The sequence below is a fragment of the Perissodus microlepis genome, chromosome 18 (assembly GCF_051167445.1).
Source record: "Perissodus microlepis isolate ML-2025 ecotype Zambia chromosome 18, ASM5116744v1, whole genome shotgun sequence".
Lineage (NCBI taxonomy): Eukaryota > Metazoa > Chordata > Actinopteri > Cichliformes > Cichlidae > Perissodus > Perissodus microlepis.
This window is the reverse complement of record NC_140478.1, coordinates 22,340,646-22,366,058: the sequence shown is the minus strand read 5'-3', so window position 1 is coordinate 22,366,058 and position 25,413 is coordinate 22,340,646. Positions and strand designations below refer to the sequence as shown.

General features: G+C 38.5%; 2 protein-coding genes and 1 long non-coding RNA gene across 4 annotated transcripts; 1 reads left to right on the top strand and 2 right to left on the bottom strand.

Moving 5' to 3' along the window:
* The first annotated feature begins 255 nt into the window (after nucleotides 1-255).
* e2f5 (E2F transcription factor 5) lies at nucleotides 256-9,403 on the top strand. 2 transcript variants are annotated; one of them, XM_084913391.1, is made up of 8 exons: nucleotides 256-559; nucleotides 1,779-1,888; nucleotides 2,068-2,221; nucleotides 2,755-2,871; nucleotides 3,330-3,648; nucleotides 6,950-7,087; nucleotides 7,331-7,369; nucleotides 8,309-9,403. In XM_084913391.1, the coding sequence occupies exons 1-8, from the start codon at nucleotides 431-433 to the stop codon at nucleotides 8,383-8,385; spliced, it is 1,083 nt and encodes a 360-aa protein (XP_084769517.1). In that variant the 5' UTR covers nucleotides 256-430; the 3' UTR covers nucleotides 8,386-9,403. The 2 variants fall into 2 exon arrangements, with proteins under 2 accessions (XP_084769517.1, XP_084769518.1); XM_084913392.1 differs by having other exon boundaries at nucleotides 2,068-2,229; nucleotides 2,763-2,871; nucleotides 3,336-3,648.
* Nucleotides 9,404-9,442: 39 nt separating this feature from the next.
* On the bottom strand, nucleotides 9,443-18,918 carry ackr4a (atypical chemokine receptor 4a). The gene is made up of 2 exons (XM_084913245.1): nucleotides 18,841-18,918; nucleotides 9,443-13,316 (listed from the first exon to the last, which is right to left on the bottom strand). The coding sequence occupies exon 2, from the start codon at nucleotides 13,299-13,301 to the stop codon at nucleotides 12,195-12,197; it is 1,107 nt and encodes a 368-aa protein (XP_084769371.1). The 5' UTR covers nucleotides 13,302-13,316; nucleotides 18,841-18,918; the 3' UTR covers nucleotides 9,443-12,194.
* Nucleotides 18,919-22,995: 4,077 nt separating this feature from the next.
* On the bottom strand, nucleotides 22,996-24,318 carry LOC146367861 (uncharacterized). The gene is made up of 5 exons (XR_014797652.1): nucleotides 24,110-24,318; nucleotides 23,880-23,984; nucleotides 23,619-23,659; nucleotides 23,384-23,463; nucleotides 22,996-23,265 (listed from the first exon to the last, which is right to left on the bottom strand). It is a non-coding gene; the product is annotated as an uncharacterized LOC146367861 (long non-coding RNA).
* Between the last annotated feature and the right edge of the window lie 1,095 nt (nucleotides 24,319-25,413).

The window sequence follows — 25,413 nt, the reverse complement described above, 5'->3', positions numbered from 1 at the left end:
GAAATCCTTGTTAGGAAAGCTAAAATTAAACACGACCTATAACAAAATAATTTAAATAAGTAGAATAGCTCAATAAAATGTTATGTTTTTTTAATTAGTTAAAAAAAGTTAACCTATATTTTTGGCTGCTATGGGCTTCCATACTAATACTAATCGTACCGATTGGTCAGTGATGTTTGATGTGCGGGGAGGCGGGACTAAGTTGGCACGAGCTCGGCGGTGGGGGTCGACCGTGGCACGAGCCGCAAATGGGTTGCCATAGCAACAGGACCCTAACGTAACGTCCGTTCATTTAAAAACCCTTCAGGTGCTGCTGTCGTCCCGTTAAGGGATCCGACGTTATCTGCTAACTTAAAGAAATTATCGTTATTCGCATTAAAACGTAGGTGGCTGAGTAAAAACAAGTAAGGGTTTCTTTTATAAAAAGAAGATGGAGTTTGAGACGACTGAGACGGCACGCTCGACATCGAGTCGCCATGAGAAAAGTTTGGGGCTCCTCACTATTAAGTTTGTCAGCCTGCTCCAAGAAGCCAAGGACGGCGTCCTTGATTTGAAAGTGGTCAGTAAAACGGAGACGACGGGTTTTGTGGGTTGTTTTGGGGGGAGCATTAAGTGGTGTTTTCCACTGACAACATTAATACAACAGATGCGAACAAAGGGCTGTCGGTCATTACGGGTCCAGTCAGGTATACTGATTTGTTTAACAGGTGGACTAGCAAGCCGCCATTACCCGGACTCCTCCTTTATAGTTCCACTGATACTCAAAAGGTTTTTTTTCTTCATTAAAAAGAAAAAATATTTTTAGAGTATGTGTTGACAGAAAATTAGCTAATCATTGTATTTCATATGCTTTATCAATTTATCGTTTGTTTAATGCTAAATCAGGCCTAATTGAATTGCACTAAAATACACTTAATAAGTTTAATAGCAGACTCCCTTGAAACCTACTTTTAATGAGCGACTGGGGAGATGCCAGAGTGGCACCCTGATCCCCAGTCTTTTTGCATTATGATTAAACATGGCATTATTATCCTGTGACCCAGTGTCACCAGGTTCATATGTCCATGGGCTATAAGATGAAATAGGAATCATCTTCTTTTAAAACAGAAGGCTAAGACTTAACTCCTGAAATTAAGGTTTCTGCCTACCTGTCTTTATGCTCCTGAGACCTAGCAGATATCAATTGACTCCCTGTGGGATCCTGCAGTAACATATAACAATGCGGTACCCAAATCAAGTTTTTTTCCAGTCAGTTTTATATATGTAATTGATTTCATCTATTCAATTTCCCCACTAGCAATGTCCTTAAGTATTGGGCATCCAGTAAAATTTGTAAATGACTTTCACACTCCAGTGCTCTCCTTAGAGACTTCTGTTTCATGTTAACTGCCTTTGTCAATCTCTGATCTACTTGAAGGTTTAATTACTGCAGCTGTTTAGTTATTTATTTATTTATTTTTATCATTGGTAGCATTTTCCCTCTCTTCTTACCCGCCAAACTTGGGCAATGTTTACACAGCAGGTTCCTCAGCCCTTTCCCTCCTCCCTTCGCCTCTGGTATTGTATAACTGGATTCTTCTGCCAAGGAGTTTGATTTGTTATTTTGTGCAGCTTAATTTGCCAAATTCCCTATTTCTTGGATTCACCGATGAAGCATTTCCTGCAGAAACTTCCTGGTATCTATGATGGACCTGCAAGTGTATATCTCAAGATGCTATAAATGAACAGCTGATATGGAAATATGGATGTGATGTTGATATGTCTGTCTGAATTAACAGGCTGCAGACAGCTTGGCAGTGAAGCAGAAGAGGAGGATATATGATATCACCAATGTACTGGAAGGGGTGGGGCTAATTGAGAAGAAAAACAAGAATGTAATCCAGTGGAGGTGTGAGACAAAATGTTTACTATTTCAAAAAGTTGTTATTATTGTAATGTTTCTGTAGATTTAAAAATGCATGCAGAGTTGGTGCTTACATTAATTTAAAGATAAACACACTTTAATTGAAGATGAAGCAGATGGAGCAAATGCTGAGAAAACATCCTTATCCTGTACATTATGTTAAGGGGTGAGAACATAGCCAGCCAAACTGAGGAGGCTTTGGAGCAGGTAAATGTCTTAAAGGCCCAAATTGCTCAGCTGGAAGCCCAAGAGAAAGAGCTGGACAACCAGAAGGCCTGGCTGGAGGAGAACATCAAACACTTGAACCATGATCCCATTGTCAACACATATCCTTTTTATGACTACATTTTTGAAATAAATGTTTTTCTTTAGTTCACTTGGAGACACTGCTTTTGTGCATCTCATGTCATCGCTCTGCCTTTTCTATCATATGTTGGCAGAACAGTAGTTCTGATTTTCTTTTTCATCTTAAGACTTTGTAAAATAACCAAATATTAACTCAGTTTTTTCATATTAAATGAGTAAAATATCTGTTAGTAGGGCTTGCTTTGTTTTGCAGTGAAATATCACCGGGTGTTTTTTGTATTGTTGTCTGCATAGTTTGTAATTCTAGTTCCCTTGAGGCCCCATTTACTCAGTTCAGAGACAACAAATCCTTCTCTGATCCTTTTAACATGGTTTGCCTATTGATCAGAGAAAACACTATAAAGCAGGGATTATAAATATAATTGCCATTGTCAAGCAGTGAAATGACATCCAGGCTAATCCCGATTTGCACAATGCTCACAGTTCTTGTTTTTCAAGTTTATTGTCTCCATTTCCTTCCAACAGTAATCCGGCTTCTTTAACACTTCTACACATATAAATTTGTGACGCATGAAGACATCTGCAGCGCTTTTAGTGGAGAAACCCTTCTAGCTGTTGTGGCTCCTGCTGGAACTCAGCTGGAGGTGCCACTGCCAGAAATGGTAGTATTGCTTTGGTTGTATAGAAATGTACTGTTTTATTTGACTCTGCTTTAATGAGAGCAGACGCCAGACACAGCACAGGCTTTATCTAGCAGATTTTATTACAGGTGGATAAAAGCTTGTGAGTGAGCTGCAAGATTCTCGTTACATTTGGCTTTTTATTTTGTACATAATGGCCTATGTGTGCTCTAACATCAATCAGCTAGCCTGTAACTTTGTGAGCATCTAGATATTGCTGTGATGGTAAACAGTAAAACTGTAAAGTTGCACAGAAACTAAACAGTGCAAACCTAAAAACACTGCACATTTATCTGATAGTTTTCTGTGTTTATCACTGCAAGCATCTTATTTCATGTCCTTGTGATCATGTGATCAGTTTCAAATATTCTTAAAAAAAAGATCAACTATATAACTGCTTTATTAAATGACATACTTAATGACATGCTGCTGTTTTTAAGGGTCAGAGTGGTCAAAAGAAGTACCAGGTGAACCTGCGCAGCCACTCTGCTCCCATTCAGGTCATGCTTATCAACAGAGATTCAGATTCCAGAGTGCCTGTGGTCTTCTCTGTACCCCCCACTGATGACATCTGTCAGATGCCAACTCCACCCAGCACCCCCGCGAGCCTGCAGAGATTCCCTCTTTCAGTTTCCACTTCCAACACCAACACCACCTCCTGCTGCAGCCAGGAGTCTTTCTGCTCAGACCACCAGATGGTGCTGCCAGAACATGATGATGTGCTGACTCCGTCGGCCACCCCTCCTGACGTGCAGATGGGTAAGGATGGGCTTTAGGGTATGTGAATTTTAATGCTGTTGAAGTTCTTCAACAAAACCACCACAGAGTTTTACTGCCTGCTAAAGAAGCTGCGGTGAACACGTGTAATAAAAATTTTTGCATTTGTAGTCAAGAAAAACTTCTACAACTTGAGTCATTTGTGAAATTTAAAGTGGCCTCAGAAGAAACTTCTGACATAGTGACCAATTCAGAAAAACTAGGTTTACTTTCTGATGTTCAGTTTTTGTTGGAACAGTTTTTACTAATTATATAGTCAACCAATTTGTGGTGCTACATAAGGTTTCAGGTTTTTGGTGTCAGAGTCACGCACAGGAGCAAATGTGAAAACCACTGCACTAGGGTAATAAATATTACCTTATATTGTTGTAACTTTATTGCAGTTTATTGTTTGATAACAGCATTTTGGTTATTTTGTAAATGATTTAATTGCTAGCCATATGTTTAGTGAGAGCTGTTAATTATAGATTTAATTTTCTGCTAAAAAAAGAGCATTTAATACGTATTTTCATTAGAAGACTTCCTATCCTTTGTTGTAGACTTGGAAGTTACTCATGTTTAGCTAGGAAAAGGAAGTTTTCAGGAAGCCATTATATGTTGTTCTGATGTCGGTCAGTTTATGTGTTGTACACCCCTTTTTTGAAGTCCTATATAAAGACTATCGTTTCTATAAAAAAAAAAAATGTATCAAACATCATATATTCTTAAAAGAATGAATGTGTCCTAACACACATGATAGTGTGTTTTCTTTTAAGAAAGACACACTGTCGATGTTAAACAAACAGGTCTACTATGAGTGATGGGTGCTTTTGCTGTTACATTTGATTTGTAAGCACTGCCCTTCATTTAACTGCTTTTAACAATGGAGTTTGCGTTCCTCTTCTTTCTGTAGTGCCAGATTGTTATGGATGATAACTATAAATCTATAGTTATAAATCCCATGCATGTTGGCTTAAAGAAAGAAACTGATAAAATATTTTAGATATAATGTGAAGGTGGTATAAACTGGCCTCAAGTTACAGTTGTGCATGTTGTTTCTGAACTTCAGTGCCTATTTTAACAGAATAAACTGCATGTGTGGTCCTGATTTTTAACACTTTAATGTATTTAAGCCTCAGGGGGCCCCAGGCCTGTGTACTGGGAGTGCCAGTCACAAGTCTGGATAAATGGGTGGGGGGTTGTGTCAGTAAGGGTATCCGGCGTGAAATCTGTGTCAGAATAAAACGTGCAGATGTGTCCTCTGTGGTGACCCCTCAGGAGCAGTCAAAAGTGCTTCCTTCTTCATTTAAGGATTTCACTTCTGGTATTTTTGATGTTCACATAGTCATGGCTGGATGCATTGCAACACTTCTTGGCATATTACTGCAACCGGTACTGTGCAGCCTTTGCTGGCATTTATTCAAAAATAGTTCCTTAACAATACCAGACATTACCAAATCCACACCATAACTTTCAAGGTGAAGAAAAACTTGCATTATCATTATTTTTAATGGTACATAGAGGTAAATGTAATTCTTGTAATTCACCGTGTAAAATTCTCAATTTGCTATTTACTTTTTAGTATCTGGTTATAAAGGTGTTTGTCAACAGCACTGGAATGTAAAATGATTGGCCTGTCCGTCTTATAAAAATATCAGAGGATCTCCTGGTTGTTTAACTGTATTGCAGGATGGCTTCAGGGAAATGTTTTGCCTACAGACACAGTCCAGACAGACTCAGCTTCCAGTAAACCACGCACACAACATCAACATGGAAGTCATAGATGTTTTATTGTGAGGTAAACAAGCCTCACTTGACAGGAAGCTGCTTGTCAGTCAGTTGTCTAGTGAGTTCTGAGCCGCTGAATGTGGAGCTTGTGTATTAAAATAGCTGCAATTCCAAAACGGTTGATGCAGTACTTTTCTTAAAAACCCTTTAAAGAAACCGAAAAGTCTGCACGTTAATCAGATTTTCATCAAGTTGCAAAATTATGAAAATGTGTCACTGTCCACGGACAACACTGAAATTGATTATGTAAATGTGATTGATTTATTGTTTTAAAAGTATTGCTGTTTATCAGCTGACTTGGAAGTATTAGCTGTTGTAGAGTCTTGACATGCAAGAACAGCAGAAGTTATTAGTTGCTACTTTCTTCTGTAATACTATACAGTGCTAATATCTTGAAACAAAAAATAAAACTGCTGTCTGTCACGATGTTCCCTCTCTTAGCAAGCTGACTTTCAGAGTTGCATGAACCAGATCTAGGCCATAAGAAAAGAATCTAAAGTCTTAGGAAAACTGTAGCGTCAGTATGCACAGTTTGACCCATTTCTTTGCAGATTTACTTCAATCTCTTGTAGCTTGTAAAAAAATGATAAACAAGGAGAGTATGAACAAAATTTTGCACAGAAAACTTGATCTTCAATAACCTCAAAGTGCTGTTACTATGGGACAGTTTCATTTTTCTTTATCAGATTCTCTGGAATAACATTCTCCACCTAAATGAGTCACAAGATATCAAATTTCTCCCAATGGCAGCTACTTGACAACTTGTTTACACTGCTTAAAGGTTGCCTCACCACCTGCCTAATACTGTGGAAAAATACACTTGTGCAAAACAGCTCTGGCCCCTCTGAGTATGGTCACAGGACCGCTGAAGTTATCCTGTGGTGTCCGTCACCAGGATGCCTGCAGTGGGTCCTGTAGGCGCTCCCTTAATTTAACTTGTTTTTGTACATTTCTGTAATGCTGAGACTGGACTCTAAGTTTTATAGAGGATGAGTCAGAGTTGCACTAAAAGTAGAAGAGTGTCAAAGCGAAACCCAGTCTGACCATCCTTCCAGAAAATAAAAAAATGAGGAATTGCCCCAACAAAATCACAAGACCTTTCACTGAATGATTTTTACTTACTCAACATTTGGAAACACTTGGAATCTGTAAAATGAAAGCTTATGGTATGTTTTGCACAGTGGTGTGTAGATGAGAAGCCAGTGCATAGGGTTGGGTGTGTTTATTTTTTTTGTACATTAAGAATGAGTTAGGTAAAAATAATTCAGATTTAAAGTGGGCCATGTATAGGATTCTTTTCAGGCATGACCTCGTGGACATTAATAAATTAACAGCCTTTTGGCATTAACTTCTTATTTACTGGACAAATGAGAGTGGTGATAATCATGTTTTTCGAACTCTTACATTAAAGTAAACAAGTGCACATTCCAACATTTGTTGTTTTCTGCCTCCAGATAATTTAATCCTTCATTATGAGGTTAAGTGACCTTGTTTCGACTCCTCATTCTGTCTGCAGTCTATCACGGTCGACCAGTGATGGGGTTGGAGCAGCAGGAGATGGACCTGGTGGACCAGGAGTTCCAGTCTGTTCTGGATGTGAGCAGCCTACTGAAGCTCAGTGCCACTGGAGACCACATGAAGGATAACCGAGAGGGTGAGGCCCAGGGATTTGAATACAATCAGAAGAGTCTTTTTTCCTTTTTTTAATGTTTACTTCACATTTGTTTCAGTTCTGATTCAGTTGACGCTCTTAGGTCTAAGCATGCTTTTATTGAATGTTTTTTCTTTCAGTGGGAGGAAAGGAATGAATTCTTTACAGATATGCTACAAATGGTCCAGAACAGTGAACGTTTAACACCACAGTGGAATAGAAACATGTTTTTAATTTTCTTTGTAGGAGCTGTTGACCTGATTGATGAACTCATGTCCACTGATGGTAAGCATCACAGCACCTGTTTTAACTACATTCAGTATCTACGCTTAAATATATATTGCTGCTAACCCCTCCACAGCAGTGCATTGCTTGGCTTCCATTCATTGCCCCAATTTTCTGTAATGCTGTCTAATTGGGGGCACACTTACCCCTAACTACTGGAGGTAGTCTACCTACATATAGACCTCCATAAAGTCCTATTTCAGATAAACTGAGACCCCTAACTCTGTTATAAAGCTCTCTGGTTTTACCTTTCAGACCTTAGGCATCACTAATGTGTCCATTTTAACGATTGGAGGTCAAAGAGAAGACATTCAGATGATGATTAACAGATGATCCTGAGTTAATGCTAACATCCTGATGCTTAATAGGTTTATTATTTGACATATTTAACATCTTAATTTGGCATATTAACATTTCCCAAAAAGTTGCTTCTGTTCTCCTGGGCGTAGTGTTTTCAGTGGGAGAAACATTTCATCAGTCATCCAAGTCATCCACTTCTACAGTCTAAAGAAGAAATGCTGCTCTGACAGCACAACTCTTTGGGCTTAAACTCAGAAATAAAAGTGTAAAATTACAGAAAAAGTTCTGGTAGCTCATTGTTCAAAACATTTTTGTTAATTAAGAAAAGGGAAAATTCTATAGTAGACTATGAAAAAACAGGAATGTTAAACATGAATATAAAATGTTATTTAATTGTTTATCTATTAAAGGAGCTGTAAAACTTATGAAAATACAGATGAAAGTGTAAATGTTTGCCCTCCTTCACATTTTCCAAAGCAGTGCAGTGGGCTGGATTAATGTCTTTGTCGGGCCAATTCTGAACTCTGGGCCTTGCCTTTCACATCCTGATCTAGGTCCTAAATCATCAACAGCTGGAATGTGTGTTCAGTGTGGGTGCCATCTTTTCATTTTTGCACTGATTCCTTTCTCCAAATTCAGGTATAGACTACAGCTTCAACCTGGATGACAACGAGGGAGTGTGTGACCTGTTTGATGTGCAGATCCTGAATTACTGATGTCTGACGGTGACTCTGATGCACACTCTTACAATCTTGAGAAGCACTTTCTGCCTCTTAAAAACTGTAAAGATTTGTCCTATTTTGTTAAAATGTCATAGATGATACTTTGATATACCACTGTCATCTTACAAAAACAAAAAACAAAGACTTCACTGATGTGCACCTCACAGCTAAACATATCCAGACTCTGTCCAGCAAAAACAAGTGCCTGATTTAATGAACCATAAGGTATTTATAAAGCCACGAGGTCTCAAGTAAACAGAGAAATCCTTCACATTCCTCACATTCCTGCTGCACTTTTGTGTCTCTGTATTTTTCCACATCCAGCGGAAAGCTTGAGTTGTTGATAACTGTTTTCCTTTGCACAGCTTATCCACTTTTGGGACTGTAACAGTGTTGTAGATAAGTTGAACTTTGCAATAACATTTCAGTATTTGCTTCTTTGATGATCCGGTTCAGGAGATGTAAGCTTTGTATTCATGCAGTACGTCTTCATCTATTCAATTTCCCAGTTAAATTTCAACCACCGTTTTGTATTTATTGAATTAATGTTTTGGCTACATTTTGTTTACCTTGTTTTTGTGAAAATGTCAGAAAGTTTTCTTTTCTAAATTATTGTGATACTGCCATTTTAGGCCTCAGTTTATCCTATCATTAGTTAAATAATTGAATATTTTTATTTATTTAATTAAAAAAAAAAAAGTAGTTCAGGTTTGAAACTGAAGTTAGTTGACTGCCTTAATCATAATTTAATTTAATTTGTTGCACTTTTGTTCTAAATATAGTACAAATGCAGAGTAGTTTTTTTTTGTATACTTCATTTTTTATTGTAAGAAATATTGTTTATGTTCTCAATAAATCAGTTAAATGAGCACAGTTGTATTTGCAAAGGAAATGCATGTAAGGAAAATGAACAAAAATCACTCGAATGCAAATTTTGAGTCTGAAACAAATAATTGTTTTCAAAATTGTCTTGAATCACACAGAAGGTATGCAACAATTCAAACTGGATCAAACCCCCCCCCCCCCCCCCCCCCCTTTTTTTTTTTTTTTTTCTTTTTTGGCTCAATGAAGTGTTTTGCTCTGTTAACAGATGGATAACATCTCTCAGATGCTTTCCACAGTGTGTAAGTGTGTGACCTGCAGTATACTCCAATACTTGAGTTCCACCAGCTGGGATGCAGGGAAAAAAATACTAAAGAATAATAAATAAACCTCACATCTAATGAATAGAAAATTAATGACACAAGTAAACATTCGATTGTATACATTTTGTCAAATTGGAGCATGCATTTAAAAAAAAAAGAAAAAAAGAAAAAAGAATAAGTTGCAACAGACATCAAAAACATTTGAACTATGCAGTATCCTGTTTATATCTGTCAGGGTTAATGATGCCGATGCTGGACGGTAAGGGTAATGATTAATATCTGAATGTGTCCAGCCCTCCCTCTGTCTGCAGCTACACATTTTCTAAGGAATTTCAGCTCAGTGGTAAACCCATATGTAGTGATAAAGTACGATTACAAACTTGTCGTCATTGCCTCATAAAAAAGTGTTTTTTACCCCGCTGTGCAGCCTCGGCTCTCAGTGCAGAGGAGCGAATCTGTGTGTGGAAAAATGTGTGTTTCAGATGTTCCTAGGAATTCAGGAAACAACAAATGCGGCGTTCCCACATCAAACCAAAGTCCCAGTGGATGTAGATATATCACACGATTCTGAAACACCAGCAGCGCACTACAGCAATTCTGTTGATGGTTAATGTTTGTTTTGGTTTTTTTTGTTTGTTTTGTTTTTTTAAGAGTTTTCAGGATACATCCTGAGCTTAGAAAAACAGATATTTGGCAAACATACAGAGGTTCAAAGTCTTTGCTCACCCTTTCATAGGTGCACGATATAATATCTGGTTTACAGGCTGTGCAGATTATTACATGAAATGGGTCTGGAGTTTTTATTCATGGTTGATTGTAATTAAACAAAGCACTATTTCAACAAAGCTGAAGTTCCAGCAGGTCTGGTTTTTCTTTCCTTTGTGGGTGTTTTTAGTGTGTAATGCAGAGAGAGTTTAGTAATAAATCTTAACTGTGTGGGCAGAGTGCAAGTTTCTGGTGAAATCCCAGAGAAGCACAAGTTAACTTGAAGATCTGGATTAAAAGGATAGTTAGGCCCATAAGTATTTGGAGAATATTTTTATGTAATTTTACCTCTGTTCACCACCTCAGCAGATTTTTAAATCAAACGATAAAACGTGATTAATGTACTGACTTTATAGCTACACATACTCCCATTTTCAGAGGTTTAGATGTAACTGGACAGTTGAGAAGCAGAATAATGGAAAACTAAACAAATATCTGCATTTGGTTCAAAGTGTTGAGCTTGTATTTGGTAAATGTCTACTGAACTCCTTATATTACGTCCCGCAAGATATTAAAAAAGGGTGAGGTAGGACATCATTAGGCTGAAAAAAAAAAACAAAAAACAAAGGTCTACAAATCTCTAACTCTGCAATCTAGTATGTTCTTTAAAAGAAGGCCAGCTCAAAAACAAGACCTGAAAGACCACAGAAAGCAACTAAAGTGGAATATTGCAGAATTCTTTCCTTGGTTTAAAAAAAACAACCAAGAACACTGGGGAGGAGGTAGACATATTATTGGCAAAGTCTACTCTCCAGATACACCCTCATGATAAATGATCAGCACAGTGTGTTTCACAAGGTGCAAACCGCTGGTTACATTCAGCAACATGAAAGACAGATTAGACTTTCCTTTTTTTTCTTTTTTTTTTTGACAAATGAAACCAAGATGAACTTTTATCAGACTGATGCGACAAGAAACATATGGAGGAAGAGAGAAATGACTCGTGATATGAATCAAACCACATCATCTGTCAAACATAGTGGAGGCAGTGTTATGGCATTGGCATGGCTGCCAGTGCAACCGGGTCACTAGTGTTTGATGTGCCTACTTATAGAAGTAGCTGGATGAATTATGAAGTGTACAGGCCTGTACTCTCTGCTCAGATAACATTTTACAGTGCAAATGGAAAAAACCCAAAGCATCCTGGAAAATCAACCCAAGAGTTTCTCGAGGCAGAGAGCTGGGATATTCTTAACTTGCCACTTGGTCACCTGACTTCAACTTTCAAAAGCATGGTTTTTGAATCCAAAAAAACAAGCAGCAACTGAAGTAGCTGTAGTAAGAGCCAAGTGGAGCATCTCAAGAAATGAAATTCAGCAGTTAGTGATGTCCATGGACTTGGATTTTCATCCAGCTATTAAAAATAATCCTTATATCTAAAATTTATTTTAAATATAAAATCAAAAAATGAATTTCCAGATTTTGAAAACGGAGGACTGTGTATAAGAATGTCCGTAATTCTTGAAAAGTTAATGCAATACTTGAATTAGTTCTCAGTGAACCCACTGTGGTGGATGTCATTGTCCAAACACTAATGGATACTACTGTAAATAAATACATCTACTCCTGCAAAGAGTAACTACAAACTGTCTCAGCAGGTCTTTTCATAAAATATATGTGGCTGAAATGATTTTTTTTTCTCTTCCACAGAGGGCAAACGTAATATATATTGGAGCTCTTTGAAACCAGCACATAAACTGTTCGCTTTGGCAGAAAAAGACTGTTTTTAGGAACAGACTGTTAAAACTAGTTGAATTTTTGAACAGTTTAATGATTTGCAAGCATTTTGCTACTGCTGCTACACCCTACATCAACAAAAGCTTTATATGCTCTCCTGCTGGACCTTGTGTGCATATATAGACACATAGACCTCACTGACATTTTAGTCATGTCTCATATTGAGAATGTGTTTGTCTCTTGGGATGCAGTGTGGGAGTTGAATGACATTTCCATCCCCTCCTCCACATTAGTTTCTGTTGTTTTGCTTCCCCTCTTCCTTCGCTTCGCTTCAAACTTCTTGGCCACTCTCATCATGTGCATCTTGAAGGAAGACCCCACAAAGGCATAGAGGATCGGGTTCAGACAGCAGTGAGTGAGAGCCAGGCTTTCTGTCACCTGAGCCGCCTGATCAAGCACCTTACTCGCCCCGCAGTGGGTCACTAAACTGTAGACTGTATCCATTGCCCGATACACCTTAACCACGTTGTAAGGCAGCTGAGTCATCACAAACACCCCTACGACAATGAGAAGGACACGCAGAGCTTTCCACTTCTTCCCTCTGCTCTCATCAGGGAGGCCCCGGAGTGCACAGCCCACCCGCCAGTAGCAGGTCACCATGACCAGCAGAGGAAGTAGGAATCCCAACAACACCTCGACGACCTCTAGGACAGCTTTACCTCCTCGAGCCATAGATGAAGGATAGATGGTTAGACAGATATTTCTATCAGATGCCTGCCTCACTTCTGAGAGTATTAAATCAGGAAGGCCAAGGAGGAAAGCTGTCACCCAAACAGCTAAACACACCTTCCAACAGCATTTCCTGGTGAACGCCCTCTGTAGCCATCGTCTTTGGTCTCTATCCTGTGCTCTGACCAGCGATAAATAACGATCCAAGCTGATGCACGCCAGCAGCAACATGCAGCAGGTGAAATTCACTGTGTAGCAGGCGGACACGATTTTACAAACAACCTCCCCTAGCTCCCAGCCCCTTGCAGCATCAGCAGCCCAGAAAGGGAGCGTGAGGAGCAGGAGCAAGTCGGCCACAGCCAGGTGGGTCAAGAAGGCATCTGTCATGGTCTTCAGGCGTTTGTGGTAGGCATAGACAGCCACGACTAAAACGTTTCCAGCCAGTCCCACCACCAGACACACGGTGTACATGATGGGCAGGAAGAGGGCTGCGAAAGATCGGATGTCCCCTTTCTCGCATACGGCAGGATAGTCATCATAGGTGAAGTTGTAGGTGGTGTTTTCATAGTCGTAGTCTTCCTCTGAGAATTCCATGTTGATGATATAAAACTGTCAAGGGAAATACAGACGTAAACATTCACAAAAATATACATCCCCAGAGTGATACAAACAACAAACACTTGCAGGATTTATATACGAGGCAGATTTAAATCCAGTTCTTGAGATATGACTTAACTGCAGTAATTCAGGGCAGTCATTTAGAATTTCCTTGATTATCCTCTTAGAAAAAACCCAAAAACCCTGAAACCTTAGAGATTAACCAATTGAAACTTTATTTATGTTGTAAGAGCACTGTACTTTTCATTCTCTTTCAAGCTTTTCTTTTTTCCTGTCCTCCGGTCTCTCTTGATCATTCGTAGTAAAAGCTATGACTGCTTGCGTAATGGTGCATTCTCAACAAAACCAAAGAAGAGGGCATAGTACATTTGTGCAAGTTAAAATATTGCAACATTGCTGAAAAACAGCCTAAGCATGAACCAGCTGGGGTTCTCCTGACACCACTGGCAAATCAGAAATGGAGGATGCGGAGATGACGATTGGAGTGGTCTGGTTAAACTTTGCTTTTAGATAAAACACAGAGAAAATGAACTCAGTTTGGAGAAAGGTAGGCTACATTGTAACGGCTGAAAGAATGTTGCTGTAACGTGATTGGTTGCCGTGCTCCTCATCTTTTTAGATTTTGGGGACAAATATCTGAGGGGAAAAGTTGGTTTGCTTTTTGTATGAACACACCATATTATTATTGTAATAATATGGTTAAGTATAGGCTGACCCACTCTCATCAAAACAATAGATATGAGTACAGTGAAATTAATCTGCAAAATGAATAATGATTGTTTATGATCAAAAAAGAAGAAAATGTCACAGGAACCCCAAATTCCAAATTCCAAAACCCAAGTTACAGCATGGTTAATATGTCATATGATGTGCTTCGTATTTTTAAGGTAAGGATGTCAGTAACGCTAGCACAAATTCCCAAAAGCCATACAGCTTTGGGGTTTATGATCACCTCGAATATGCATACAGGAAAACAATGAAAAAGTTTTCCTCATGAAAATTTAATCAACAACTTTAAAGGCAAGTGGCCATTAGTGTTATAGAGAAGGGTGCAACCAGAGGACGCATTCTGCCATGGCTGTAGTTTTAAAACCGAGTGCTGTAGTTCTCATTTCTATTTTCTCTGTTTTCTTCTAAGCTTCAGTTTTTTGGTATTTTCAAGAGTTTCACTTTTGCGAGAAATGAATGAGAGATTGTTCTGAAGGAGTGAAGTCAGTGCAACAGAGGTCAGGATGTATACCACAGTTGATTCATATAACCACTCCTCAAACACAAGAATACTGAACAAATTATATACCTTATTGGTTAAAAGAAGAGAGGGATTTTGTTGTAAAAATACTGAAAAAAGCAAAAAGCATTTCATTTCACCGTGTCTTTAAACATTCTGCTTGAGCAACAGTGTGCACATTACTTGGCAGGGGGACTATCTTAAATCAAGAGGGAACACAAATTAGAAACTGACAAAAATAAATCAATATTTAGCGCCACGATTCCTGTAAAGCTGCAGGCAACTATAGATCTGATGTCTGGATTTTATGTTCCCATTACAATAAAACAGTAAAATACAACACTGCTAAGCTGTAAGCAGAGCTGGAGCCACATTAGGAAACATTTAGAAACTTCACGTTCCCTGGGTTTAAGAAAATACATGTAAAGAAGAAATACTGCAATCTGGAAACAGTTGTGTGATTGTGTGTTAATTATTCTGTCGTGATGCTATCAGTGGTAACATCTGGACACCATGCCCTGACTTGAACTCTTCCTCCCTTTTTGTACCTTCACTTTGATAAATAAAACAAGTTAATTTAGCCTCCGTGCAGACTGATAAGTCCAAAGTGCACTAGTTTCTACCAGTGCATGTTATCAAATTTCCCTGGAGATCCTCTTGCAAAGATTACAGCACATTAATCTCCTCTCCATTGACTTTCACAGGGGAATATTATTGTTGCCACTACATTAATACAACTACATTTATAATTATCTTCAAAGTGTTCCCCTTTTTTAGACATTGATTTCAAGGTTTTTAGAGTCAAGTTCAGAGCATGAGATGCCCACATTTTTTCACTTCTACACACAAATAAATGATCAACAAATAAAGTGCAATGGCACGGGAAATATTTAGAGAACCATGTCAAACATTTGCACAGACTGACTCAATCAAGGTTGTTTGTAATATGTTTTTTTCCCCTTGTAAAATAAACTGTAGACACAACACTACTGGCAGTATCTTCATTACTTTTGCCTCGTTATATGGGTTTATCATGTGGAATGTTTTTCAGTTAACTGTTGGGCATTATTAAAAGGCCATTGGTTGTTTTCTGCAGAGCAACCATATTCAGAAAAGCATCCTTTCTGTATGTAGTGTCATAGTCATGGACACTTACATTAAACATGGCCAAAGTTCTTCATCCTAGACTATTGTCCCAACACCCAACACAGCATTCAGACCATGACTCTCACGGGGTGAGGATGATCATTAGAAAGGTGGTGGATCAGCCCAAAACTACACAGGAAGAGTTGTTAATGATCTGAAGGCATTTGTGACCACAGTCACTAAAATGCCATCCGTAACAAACTATACATTAATAGATAGAAATCTTGCAGTTCCTGCAACGTCCTCCTGCTCAAGAACAGACATGTACAGGCCAGTGAACATTTAAATGATTCAGAGAAGGCTTGGGAGAAAGTGCTGTGATCAGATGAAACCAAAATCAAGCATGGAGCATGGAGGTGGAAAAATGTCCTGGGACTGTTTTTATGCCAAGGGTACAGGACAAAATCTTGGACAAGTACCTTCTTCCCTCAGCAAAAACACTGAAGATGGGTCGTGGATGGTTCTTCCAGCATGACAATGACCCAAAACATGAAACAACAACAACAAAGGAGCACAATATGGTCATGAACCATAAATCCCACTTAATGGTCACTATAGCTTACCCTATATATCTTACCCTATCTCTACCATCCTGTCACACCAATCTCCTGCATGTCCACCTTCACTACATCCATGAATCTTCTCTGTGGTCTTTCGCTTCGTCTTCTGCTCCAAAAGTATTTGCTCGTCTGCCTTCACACCCACATGAACTTGGGTGAGATCCCATTTTTAATCTATAGGGTTTAATGTGATATCAGCCCACCCAATCTATAACAGCTTTAACTCTCCAGGGAAGGCTTTCCACAAGGTTTAGGAGTGCGTGTATGGGAATTTTTAACCATTCTTCCAGAAATACATTTCTCTAATTCATCCCAAAGGTGTTCTGTCAGGTTGAGGTCAGGACTCTGTGCAGGCCATTTAAGTTCTTCCACACCAAATCTGCCCAACCATATCTTTATAGACCTTGCTTTATGCACTGGTGAGATTCCAGTCATGCTGGAACAGGAAGGGACCATCCCCCAACTTTTCCCACAAAGTCAGAAGAATGAAACTGTCCTTTCACTGGAATCACAGGCCTCAGATAAAGTCCTGAAAAAACAACCCCCACCCCCTCCACTAAACTTTACACTTGCACAGTGCAGTCAGGCAAGTAACGTTCAAACCATTTCAGTGTTGCCTCTATAACTTCATCTCAAAACTATTCAACATAAGCTGTCCCTCTGATGTTTTCATTTGTAAAAAATAAATAAATAAACAAAATAAAATAAAATAAAGCATTATCGAGAAAGACAGATACGATTTAGAGAACTACTCTGGCCAAGAGACACGTCAGACATGACATCAGAGCAGTGGAAATTTTTACTCTGGCCCAATTAGTCTTAGTTTAGATCTAACTGTTTCAAGACACAGAGTTGGTTGGATGTTTGTGGATCCTGCTGTGTAGCACTGAGAAGGAACTGTGATGGTTTGAGAGGATCTTTGTGTGACAAGGTTGATTTATTGTAATTTATTCAGAATTCAAAGGAACACCTAAGTCAACAGCTTGGAACAACAAACAATCATCATCTCTTTGGAGTTTATAGTGAACATTATCTCTCCACCATAGCTGGTTATTGCTGTGGTCCACCCTCCTTGAATGTGGTTCTGCCCCAGGTTTCCTCCTCTAGAAATTGTTTTTTTTTCAATGCCACCATTGCTAACTTGAAATGAAGTTGAATCACTTGTCCTTTAACAGGCCAGTGAGCAAACCACCATAACAGATGACCTGGCCTCCTTACTCCCCCAGCACAGACCCAACAGAGATGGCTTGGGATGAGCTGGATTGTAAAGTGACGGAAAAGCAACACGTGTTCAGCATATGTGAGAATGGCTTCAGAATAAACATCTTAAGGCAAAATTACCAAAACTAATTAAAGTAAAACTCTTATCAAAGCGTAATGTTAAGGAATGATTTATTATTTGGTGATTATATATTATATTCTGCTATTCCCTATATCTTAACATATTCTACTGTTAAATAGTCTGGTCTGTTTTTGTTGATGTTACTGTACTGGAGCAACTGTAACCCACATAATTTCCCCAGGAATTAATAAAGTATGCTGATTCTGATTCTGATTAAAGACATATGTTGGTTTACAATGAATCCATATGTGTTATTTACACAACCCCAGTCGGTCCAAGCTCACAACCATCCATAATGAGATCCTGATTCTTGATTGAAGGTTTCTTCAAGATTTCTTGCTATGGAAATGGACTTTTTTACACCCAGCCAACAAAGTGCTGCTCAAGGAGGAAACTGATGATCTTCTTTTTGTGCAATAATGTTCCTGTTTAATGTTTACTGAGTTCTGGGACAGAACAGAATTCGTAGTTGCTCTTTAGTTTTACTCTGCACTGTAGAAAACAGTATTAAAGGAATAATAATAACTGAGTTGATAAGTTCAAAAGTTTCAGTCGTACTATGTTAAAATATAGTCATTTACATGTGAAAGTCCTACACTTAAATAAATGAGAAAAAGGCCATACTCTCACTAATACATGTTTATCTTCGTACAAGCTTGTAAAATACCTTATCATTTCTTTTTAGTGGATCTGGTGTATTTAAAGTATAAATGATAAAGTGAAAGTACCTCATATTACATGCTGTGCTTGAATAAATATCTGCATGTCACTCCACATTGATTCATCAAAACAATCTAAGAACCAGTTACGATAAATCACATTTCTAATATTACTTTAAAATGTACTTGCTGCTGATTATTTTACATTCATTTGCATGTAAGGCTATTTAAATCTTTATTTTACTGAAAACTTTACTGGAATGCGTGACTAAAGTAAATATCTAACTTCTTATTCAATAACTGCTTTGTTATAATGTTTCTGACTTCTGTTCTTAATACCTACATTACGAAAAACTGACAAACAAACAGACTTAAATCACTCAGTAATATAAAATATTACAAAAATAAATGAATAGTGACTGCATAGCACAGGTGGAAAAAACGAACTCACAACAAACCTGTCTCTCGTGTTCACCGTAAATCTAAGCAGCCAATCAGCTTTTAAAACGAAGCTTGCATGAATACAATAGAAACATGAATATGTTTCATAGATACATAAAGATGTTTGATATTTACTCACTGTGTCTTATTAACGATCGGTCCCGTGTGCACAGCGAGCTCCGCTCCAAGCTGCTGACCGGCTTCAGACTGCTCTGAGGAGGTACGTTTGATTTGACACCAGCGCAGCGCGTGTGGGCGGGAAGTAAAACAACAACAACAAAAAAACAAATCTGTATGTGAGTTTGATCGATTCAGATTTTTTATTTTAAAGTTTTTGTTTATTTGAAAGGGTAAGCATGTAACACCACTGCATTTATTTTATTTACCTAAACTATTTTTTTGCAATGCATGTGCAGGAGTGGATTATTGTAAGGGACAGAAACTGCCATTGTGAAGTTTCCATTTGTTTCTCCATTGCAAATTGAATACAACTCTGTATTCATAAATACTAAAATAAAGACTCAAGCTTTGGATTTAACAGAAAGCACATGTGGAGATTTTCGGGGTGCTCAGCGGGCATACCTCGCTCCAGTATTTAAAACAGATGTATGTAGGCCCCACAGTATAAACAAGAAAGAAGCAAAGGATTTACTCAGGGAATCTGGTTGTGCCATCTGGTGCTTTGTTTTCGGGTTTCTCTTCACGTAAATGAAAAACTCCAGCAGAAGCCGGTGGAGAAAATGCACAAAATTCTGCACAAATCAAGGAACTGAACCCTTCTCATGCTCAAATGCTCCCACTGACGTCCCACCAGTGCTTGGAGGAAACCTATGCACATGCCTGGAGATGACACATGCGGACACACTTGTTACTCTGCATTTGAATACTGTATCCCCACTAAGCCACATCCATAACTCCAAACCTTACACTAAACTTACCCGAACACAGTTTTAACACCTTAAAAACCAACTTGCTTTGCAGCAGTTCTCATAAAGCACAAATTGTTCTAAGCATATGGTTTAAAGCTGAAACTCATTTTCCAGCCGGATGAGTTTAATAGTAGGTTTCCTCCATATTTTGTCAGATTTAATTCAAATTTAATGTTTGTTAGCTTGCATCAAATGTACTCTGCCAGCCGGAGTCTTTGATTATATTTGGACTGTCTCTGTGTGAAGGGAGCACCCGCTGAATTCAAATGCATTCACAATTGCAGAAAAAATAAAGGGGACAGGATTTCAAAACAAGTTTTATGTTGCTGTGTGAAGGGAAACAATGTGATGAAAAACCCTTTTATGTAATGCATGTGATATAAAACAAAGAAAAAGTATTTCTGTTTGTATTTCTATTGTTTTCTGACGTTCCAACAACAATATATCACTGACGGAGTTGTTAAAGGATTTGTCTGTCATCGAGTCAGGAACTGTTCTTACCACTGGGAGGAAATCTGTCCAGTTTCAAGTCCAGCTGAATCTTGTAACCGTGCAATTCAATTGCACTTCTGAGAAGGATGACTCAGACAGAGAGAGAAGTCAAGTGACAGGAGACAGAAACCAAGTCACACTAAACCATTTGTTTGTGGTGTTTATTGAGGAATTGTTTCTGTGTCTGAACATGACTGAACATGTTTAGACTGAGTCAGAGTAGACACCCTAAGAACATTTGGACAGGGAGAGTTCAAACAAGGAGGAAGTAGACCAGTGCCACTGAGAGATGTACTGTATTTCACTGTACGCCCATGCCCACGGCGATAACAGCCTGCAGAGTGAAGAGTGAAGATTCGTTTTTCATCTATCCACATTTGGCAGAAGAACAGAGTTTTTTCTCTTCTGTTTGGCGTTCCCACTGAGGCCAGTTGGAGCTGTTCGATCAACAGGAAACCAACAGACACTCAGTTCGCTCTGATTTTATGAATGAAATTGTTTTGCATTTGTTATTTCTCTGAGTGAGCTGCTCTATCAGTGATTATCGCAGAAAAATGACATTGTCTTTTTAATTATTACAAAGCGGCCTGCATGGGGCAAAAATTACATCATTACATCCCGCCACACCACAAAGTTGCCCTGCTAAGTTGCAAAACAGAAGATTCAGCATGAAGATACACCCTCAAAGCACAAGGAATAAACCAGCTTTCTCAGTTTAGTTTATAGTTTATTATAGTTTTGTATTTTCTGTTTATTTTTTATTTCATTTTGACATTTTTCTTTCAATCCAGTTTGGTTTCAGCTAGTTTCCAGAATTTGCTCGTTTCACTTTTGTTTGAATATGTTTAGTTTTTATTAGTTTCAGTGTATTATTGTATTTAGGTCATATGCCAGAGGCAGGATTTCTAAAGTCAGTACAGGAATTTCGATAAAAACACAGAGCTTCTTCAAAGCAGTTGAGTCACCGTCTGGTAGATGTCCAAATTCTCAATAAACATGTCCATTAAGGCCACATTAGGCAAGTTGTTGTAACACATTTGATTGGCATAACAAATACTAAAACTAAGGAGATTTCCTCATGTGTTTTTATTTGGTTTTAGGTTGTTTTAAGCTAGTTTTTATTTGTTCAATATTTTATTAAATTTTTCTGTTTTTGCATTTTTAGTTAAATGAACTTTTTTCGCATATAGTTTTAGTATTTCGTTATTTAACCTTGGTTATTTATTAATCTTGGTGCTGGAGTTTCTAATAACAGTGAATTGGCAGCATATTCTCCAGGCCCTGCGACCTGGCTCTATCACATCCTCTAGAAACTCTGTGGTGATGTAGGATCAGGGGGAGTTGAGTTCGGCAGTTTTTTGTGGTATGGTGAAATGCACTGACCTGTTGGGGGAGAACTTCGAGAAGTGCCTTTGACATAACGTGATGTTGTAGTTTAACACTATAGTGTATTGTTTTTGTGCTCCCTGTGCCTGTGTGGGTTCTCTCCAGATCCTCCAGCTTCCTTCCACAGAAAAAGACATGCATGTTGAGTTAAGTGGTGATTCTGAACTGGTTATAGGTTTGATTATGGTTTGATTATGTAGTCTGTGAGTCTGTTTTGGTTTATCCACTAGTCACTCATGGGACTGATTAACACACCTGTTCCACATGTGGACATCAGGGCTGACTGTTTAAAGCTGAGGAAACCCCTCAGTTGTCACCAGATCTTTGTGTCTGCAAGAGGTATAGTGTTCTGGCTTCTGCGCTGTTTGTGCTGCTCATCAGTTTGTTTTCTGGAGCATTCCCTCTGTGCGGATTTCTCCAGAGTCCCTCAGGTGTTGCTGACAGTGTGTGTGCGCACCTACAAACTTACCTGCAGCTCCTCCATCCAGATTCAGACCCCTTTGCTTCTCAGACAGCGTTTTCTCCCTCTCAGCATTTAAAACTACCTGTAAATACCGTAGTTTTCGGGTCATGAGCCGCTACTTTTTTCCCACACTGTGAACACTGCGGCTTATACTGACATGCGGCTAATGCATATTTTTTTTCATGCGACCAAAAACATTTTGCCTGGTAACAGTAGACCAATCAAAATGATAAGTAGTGTATATATACGGTATATATTTTTATCAGTTGTTAAGAGACGTTGTAATGTTGTTTGTGCGCTGTTCCGTAAAAAAACCATAAGCAACGTAATTTGTGTGCTACGATACGTACGTAGACTTAAAGGTAGCCGTGTTACAGGCGCTGTTTGAGGAAAAAAAGCATTTGCAGTATGTATTTTTGTATGTTACCATAACGTTTATGTTACCATGTTTATGCTGCCTTACAGATTAAATTAAACGTTAAAAATCCTCACATGTAATATTTCTGTGTAAATATCTCATATTATGGGTGAAACGCATACGGCTTAAAATCCGGTGCGGCCTGTTCAAGTACAAAATTGATTTTCTTTCTACAATTAGAGCTTGCGGCTTTTAATCAGGTGCGCTCTGTAGTCCGGGAATTACGGTAAATTTGTGTTAAACTTTTCCTTTGCGTGCAGTCTTGGTGTAAGTCCTCTGTTAGGTCATTTTTATACCAGAGATAAGCTTCAACTAGTCTGTGTTATTAAGCTGGATAAAATGAGGTGGTATTCATGTACTTTTCTTTGTTAATATACACATATGTTTTAGTACAAACAGATATAGTAGGTAGTATGTAAGGATATCAAAAGTGCAAGGTTTTGAGGTTTTCTCTCTCTCTCTCTCACGCTCTCTCTCTCTCTCTCTCTCTCTGTGTGTGTGTGTGTGCGTGTGTAGTACATTCGACAAATAACTAGTTTTTGTGCTTTAACTCTGGATGACTTTATTTGAAACTGAAATTCATGAAACAATAGCAGTTACAGATAGAAGACTGAAAAATTACTCTTTATTTCATCAAAACCAGTAAAACGAATAAGGCCACATTAAAAACTGACTTGTGAACATAAACATCAAATTATAATTGTATCAGATACATTCATTTATGTAGTGCCTTAATAACCTTTTTATATTATACACATATTTCTTATATACCACTGGTCTGAGAAATATTGTGATTTTTATAGTTATAGTGTCGGTCTTCATTTCTGTTTTTCTTTTTATTTCATCATCTTCAGAAGAAACAAAGCAGGAGACTCACTGAGAAGGAGTGGAGGAATAAATACATCAGTTTGAACAATGTTAATCCATCAACCAGATAAAAGTCATTTAATGTGTTAGTAATCGTTCCCATTGTCTTCACTTTTCATGTACTTACGCGCTAGACGTGATCACTCCTTCACTTCATTCCTTTACTGTAGCAAAATTGGAGCCAGACTCCCTCTACGAGTTTTGGGTCTGTTAGGAAAAAAACAAAACAAAATTAAAAAATGAACCAGTCCTGCTGTGTTGATCTTCATACCAAAAATGCCACACATTTCTTCACTGTTGCTGCTGCTCAGCAGAAACTTGGACCTGATTCTTGATTTTTTTTTAATGCACTGGGTGGTTACCTGTAGGGTTGTGGCTTTATGTCTGATCCCTGCTGTGCTTTCTGTAATAAAAAGAGAAAAAGGTTTTAGGGGGAGCAGCTAGTTTCACACACCATGCAGAAGTAAAATGAATGAGATGTAGAGTCAAACTGCTGAGTTTTCTTTTAAACAACAGAAAGAGTAAACTGCTGATTTGCTGCAAATTGTTTTGAGATGTAAATACTGAAATTATTATGATTATTCCTTAATTTATTTTACTTGTTAAACAGAAATTTGCCTTACTGAGTGGTGTCGTCGACATCCTGCTTGTGTCACGCGGCATTTTTTCAGATGTGTAACATTTGGGCTTTTCACCTTTGTGTTGTGTACAGAAGTTATCTCCTCTGTCTGGGAAAAAAGAAGCAAATAGTCAATATTTAAACACCACATCTTCTTATTTCATTTCATTTTGATAGTTTCTGTAACAATTAATGAAAATCTAGACACTAGTTTTGTAAAGTTGTCCTCCTTACCGGTGTCGGCTGTTCAGCTGTCATCTCAGATGAGGCCGTGACGAGCAGGATCGCCTGCAGACTCAAAAGGACCAGCAATGTGTTTTTGTTCATGATGAGTGGCTGAAGAGTTTGATAAAGATGTGAAACAAACACACACACAGGCCTTTATATACTCTTCGCCAACAAATAACTTCCATCTGAAGAGGGAAAAAAATAGGGTGTGTGTGTAGATAAAATGTAGCTTGTCCAAAAACGTGCAGCATATATGAAAGATGTTTGAAGGAGGTTGTTTAACTTATCTTGATTTAATTTGATCACGTCATTTACTCTGTGTTTATTTACCTGATCTCTTGGTTTCCTTCCTGCAGTCCCTCCTTGGGTATTTCACAACAGTTAAAAAAAATGTGTCACTGAACTCAGCAAAGACCAGAAATGAAACACTTAATCAGAATCAGAATCAGAATCAGAATACTTTATTAATCCCTGGGGGAAATTATTTTTTGTTACAGTGCTCCATTATAAACCAACATTAAGACAAGACAGACAATACGCTAACTAAGAATAGTACAATATATACATATATATACATACATAAGTCACTCATAAATAAATAGCTGGAAAAGAAACATGTGTAGTTGTAGCAGTAACCAGTGTGTTAAGTGGATGCGTTGTACAGGGAGATGGCCACAGGCAGGAAAGATTTCCTGTGTCGTTCAGTGGTGCTTTTTGGTAATCTCAGTCTCTCACTGAACGTGCTCCTGTGACTGACCAGCATGTCATGGAGTGGGTGGGAGGTGTTATCCAACATTGTCTTTATCTTGGACAGCATCCGCCTCTCCGACACCACCTTGAGGGAGTCCAGCTCCATCCCCACAACATTACTGGCCTTACGGATTAGTTTATTAAGTCTGTTGGCATCTGCGACCCTCAGCCTGCTCCCCCAGCATGCAACAGCATAGAGGATCGCACTGGCCACAACAGACTCATAGAAAATCCTGAGCATTTTCTGGCAGATGTTGAAGGACCTCAGTCGCCTCAAAAAATAGAGACGACTCTGGCCCTTCCTGTAAAGTGCTGTGGTGTTTTTAGCCCAGTCCAGTTTATTGTCAATGTGTACTCCAAGGTATTTATAGTCCTCCACAATGTCAACACTGACCCCCTGGATTGAAACAGGGGTCAAGTGTTTCCTGGTCTTCCTGAAGTCCACGATCAGTTCCTTGGTCTTTGCCACGTTGAGCTGCAGATGATTCTGCTCACACCACGTGACAAAGGAGTCGACCACAGCCCGGTACTCTGTCTCATCATCCCTGCTGATGCATCCA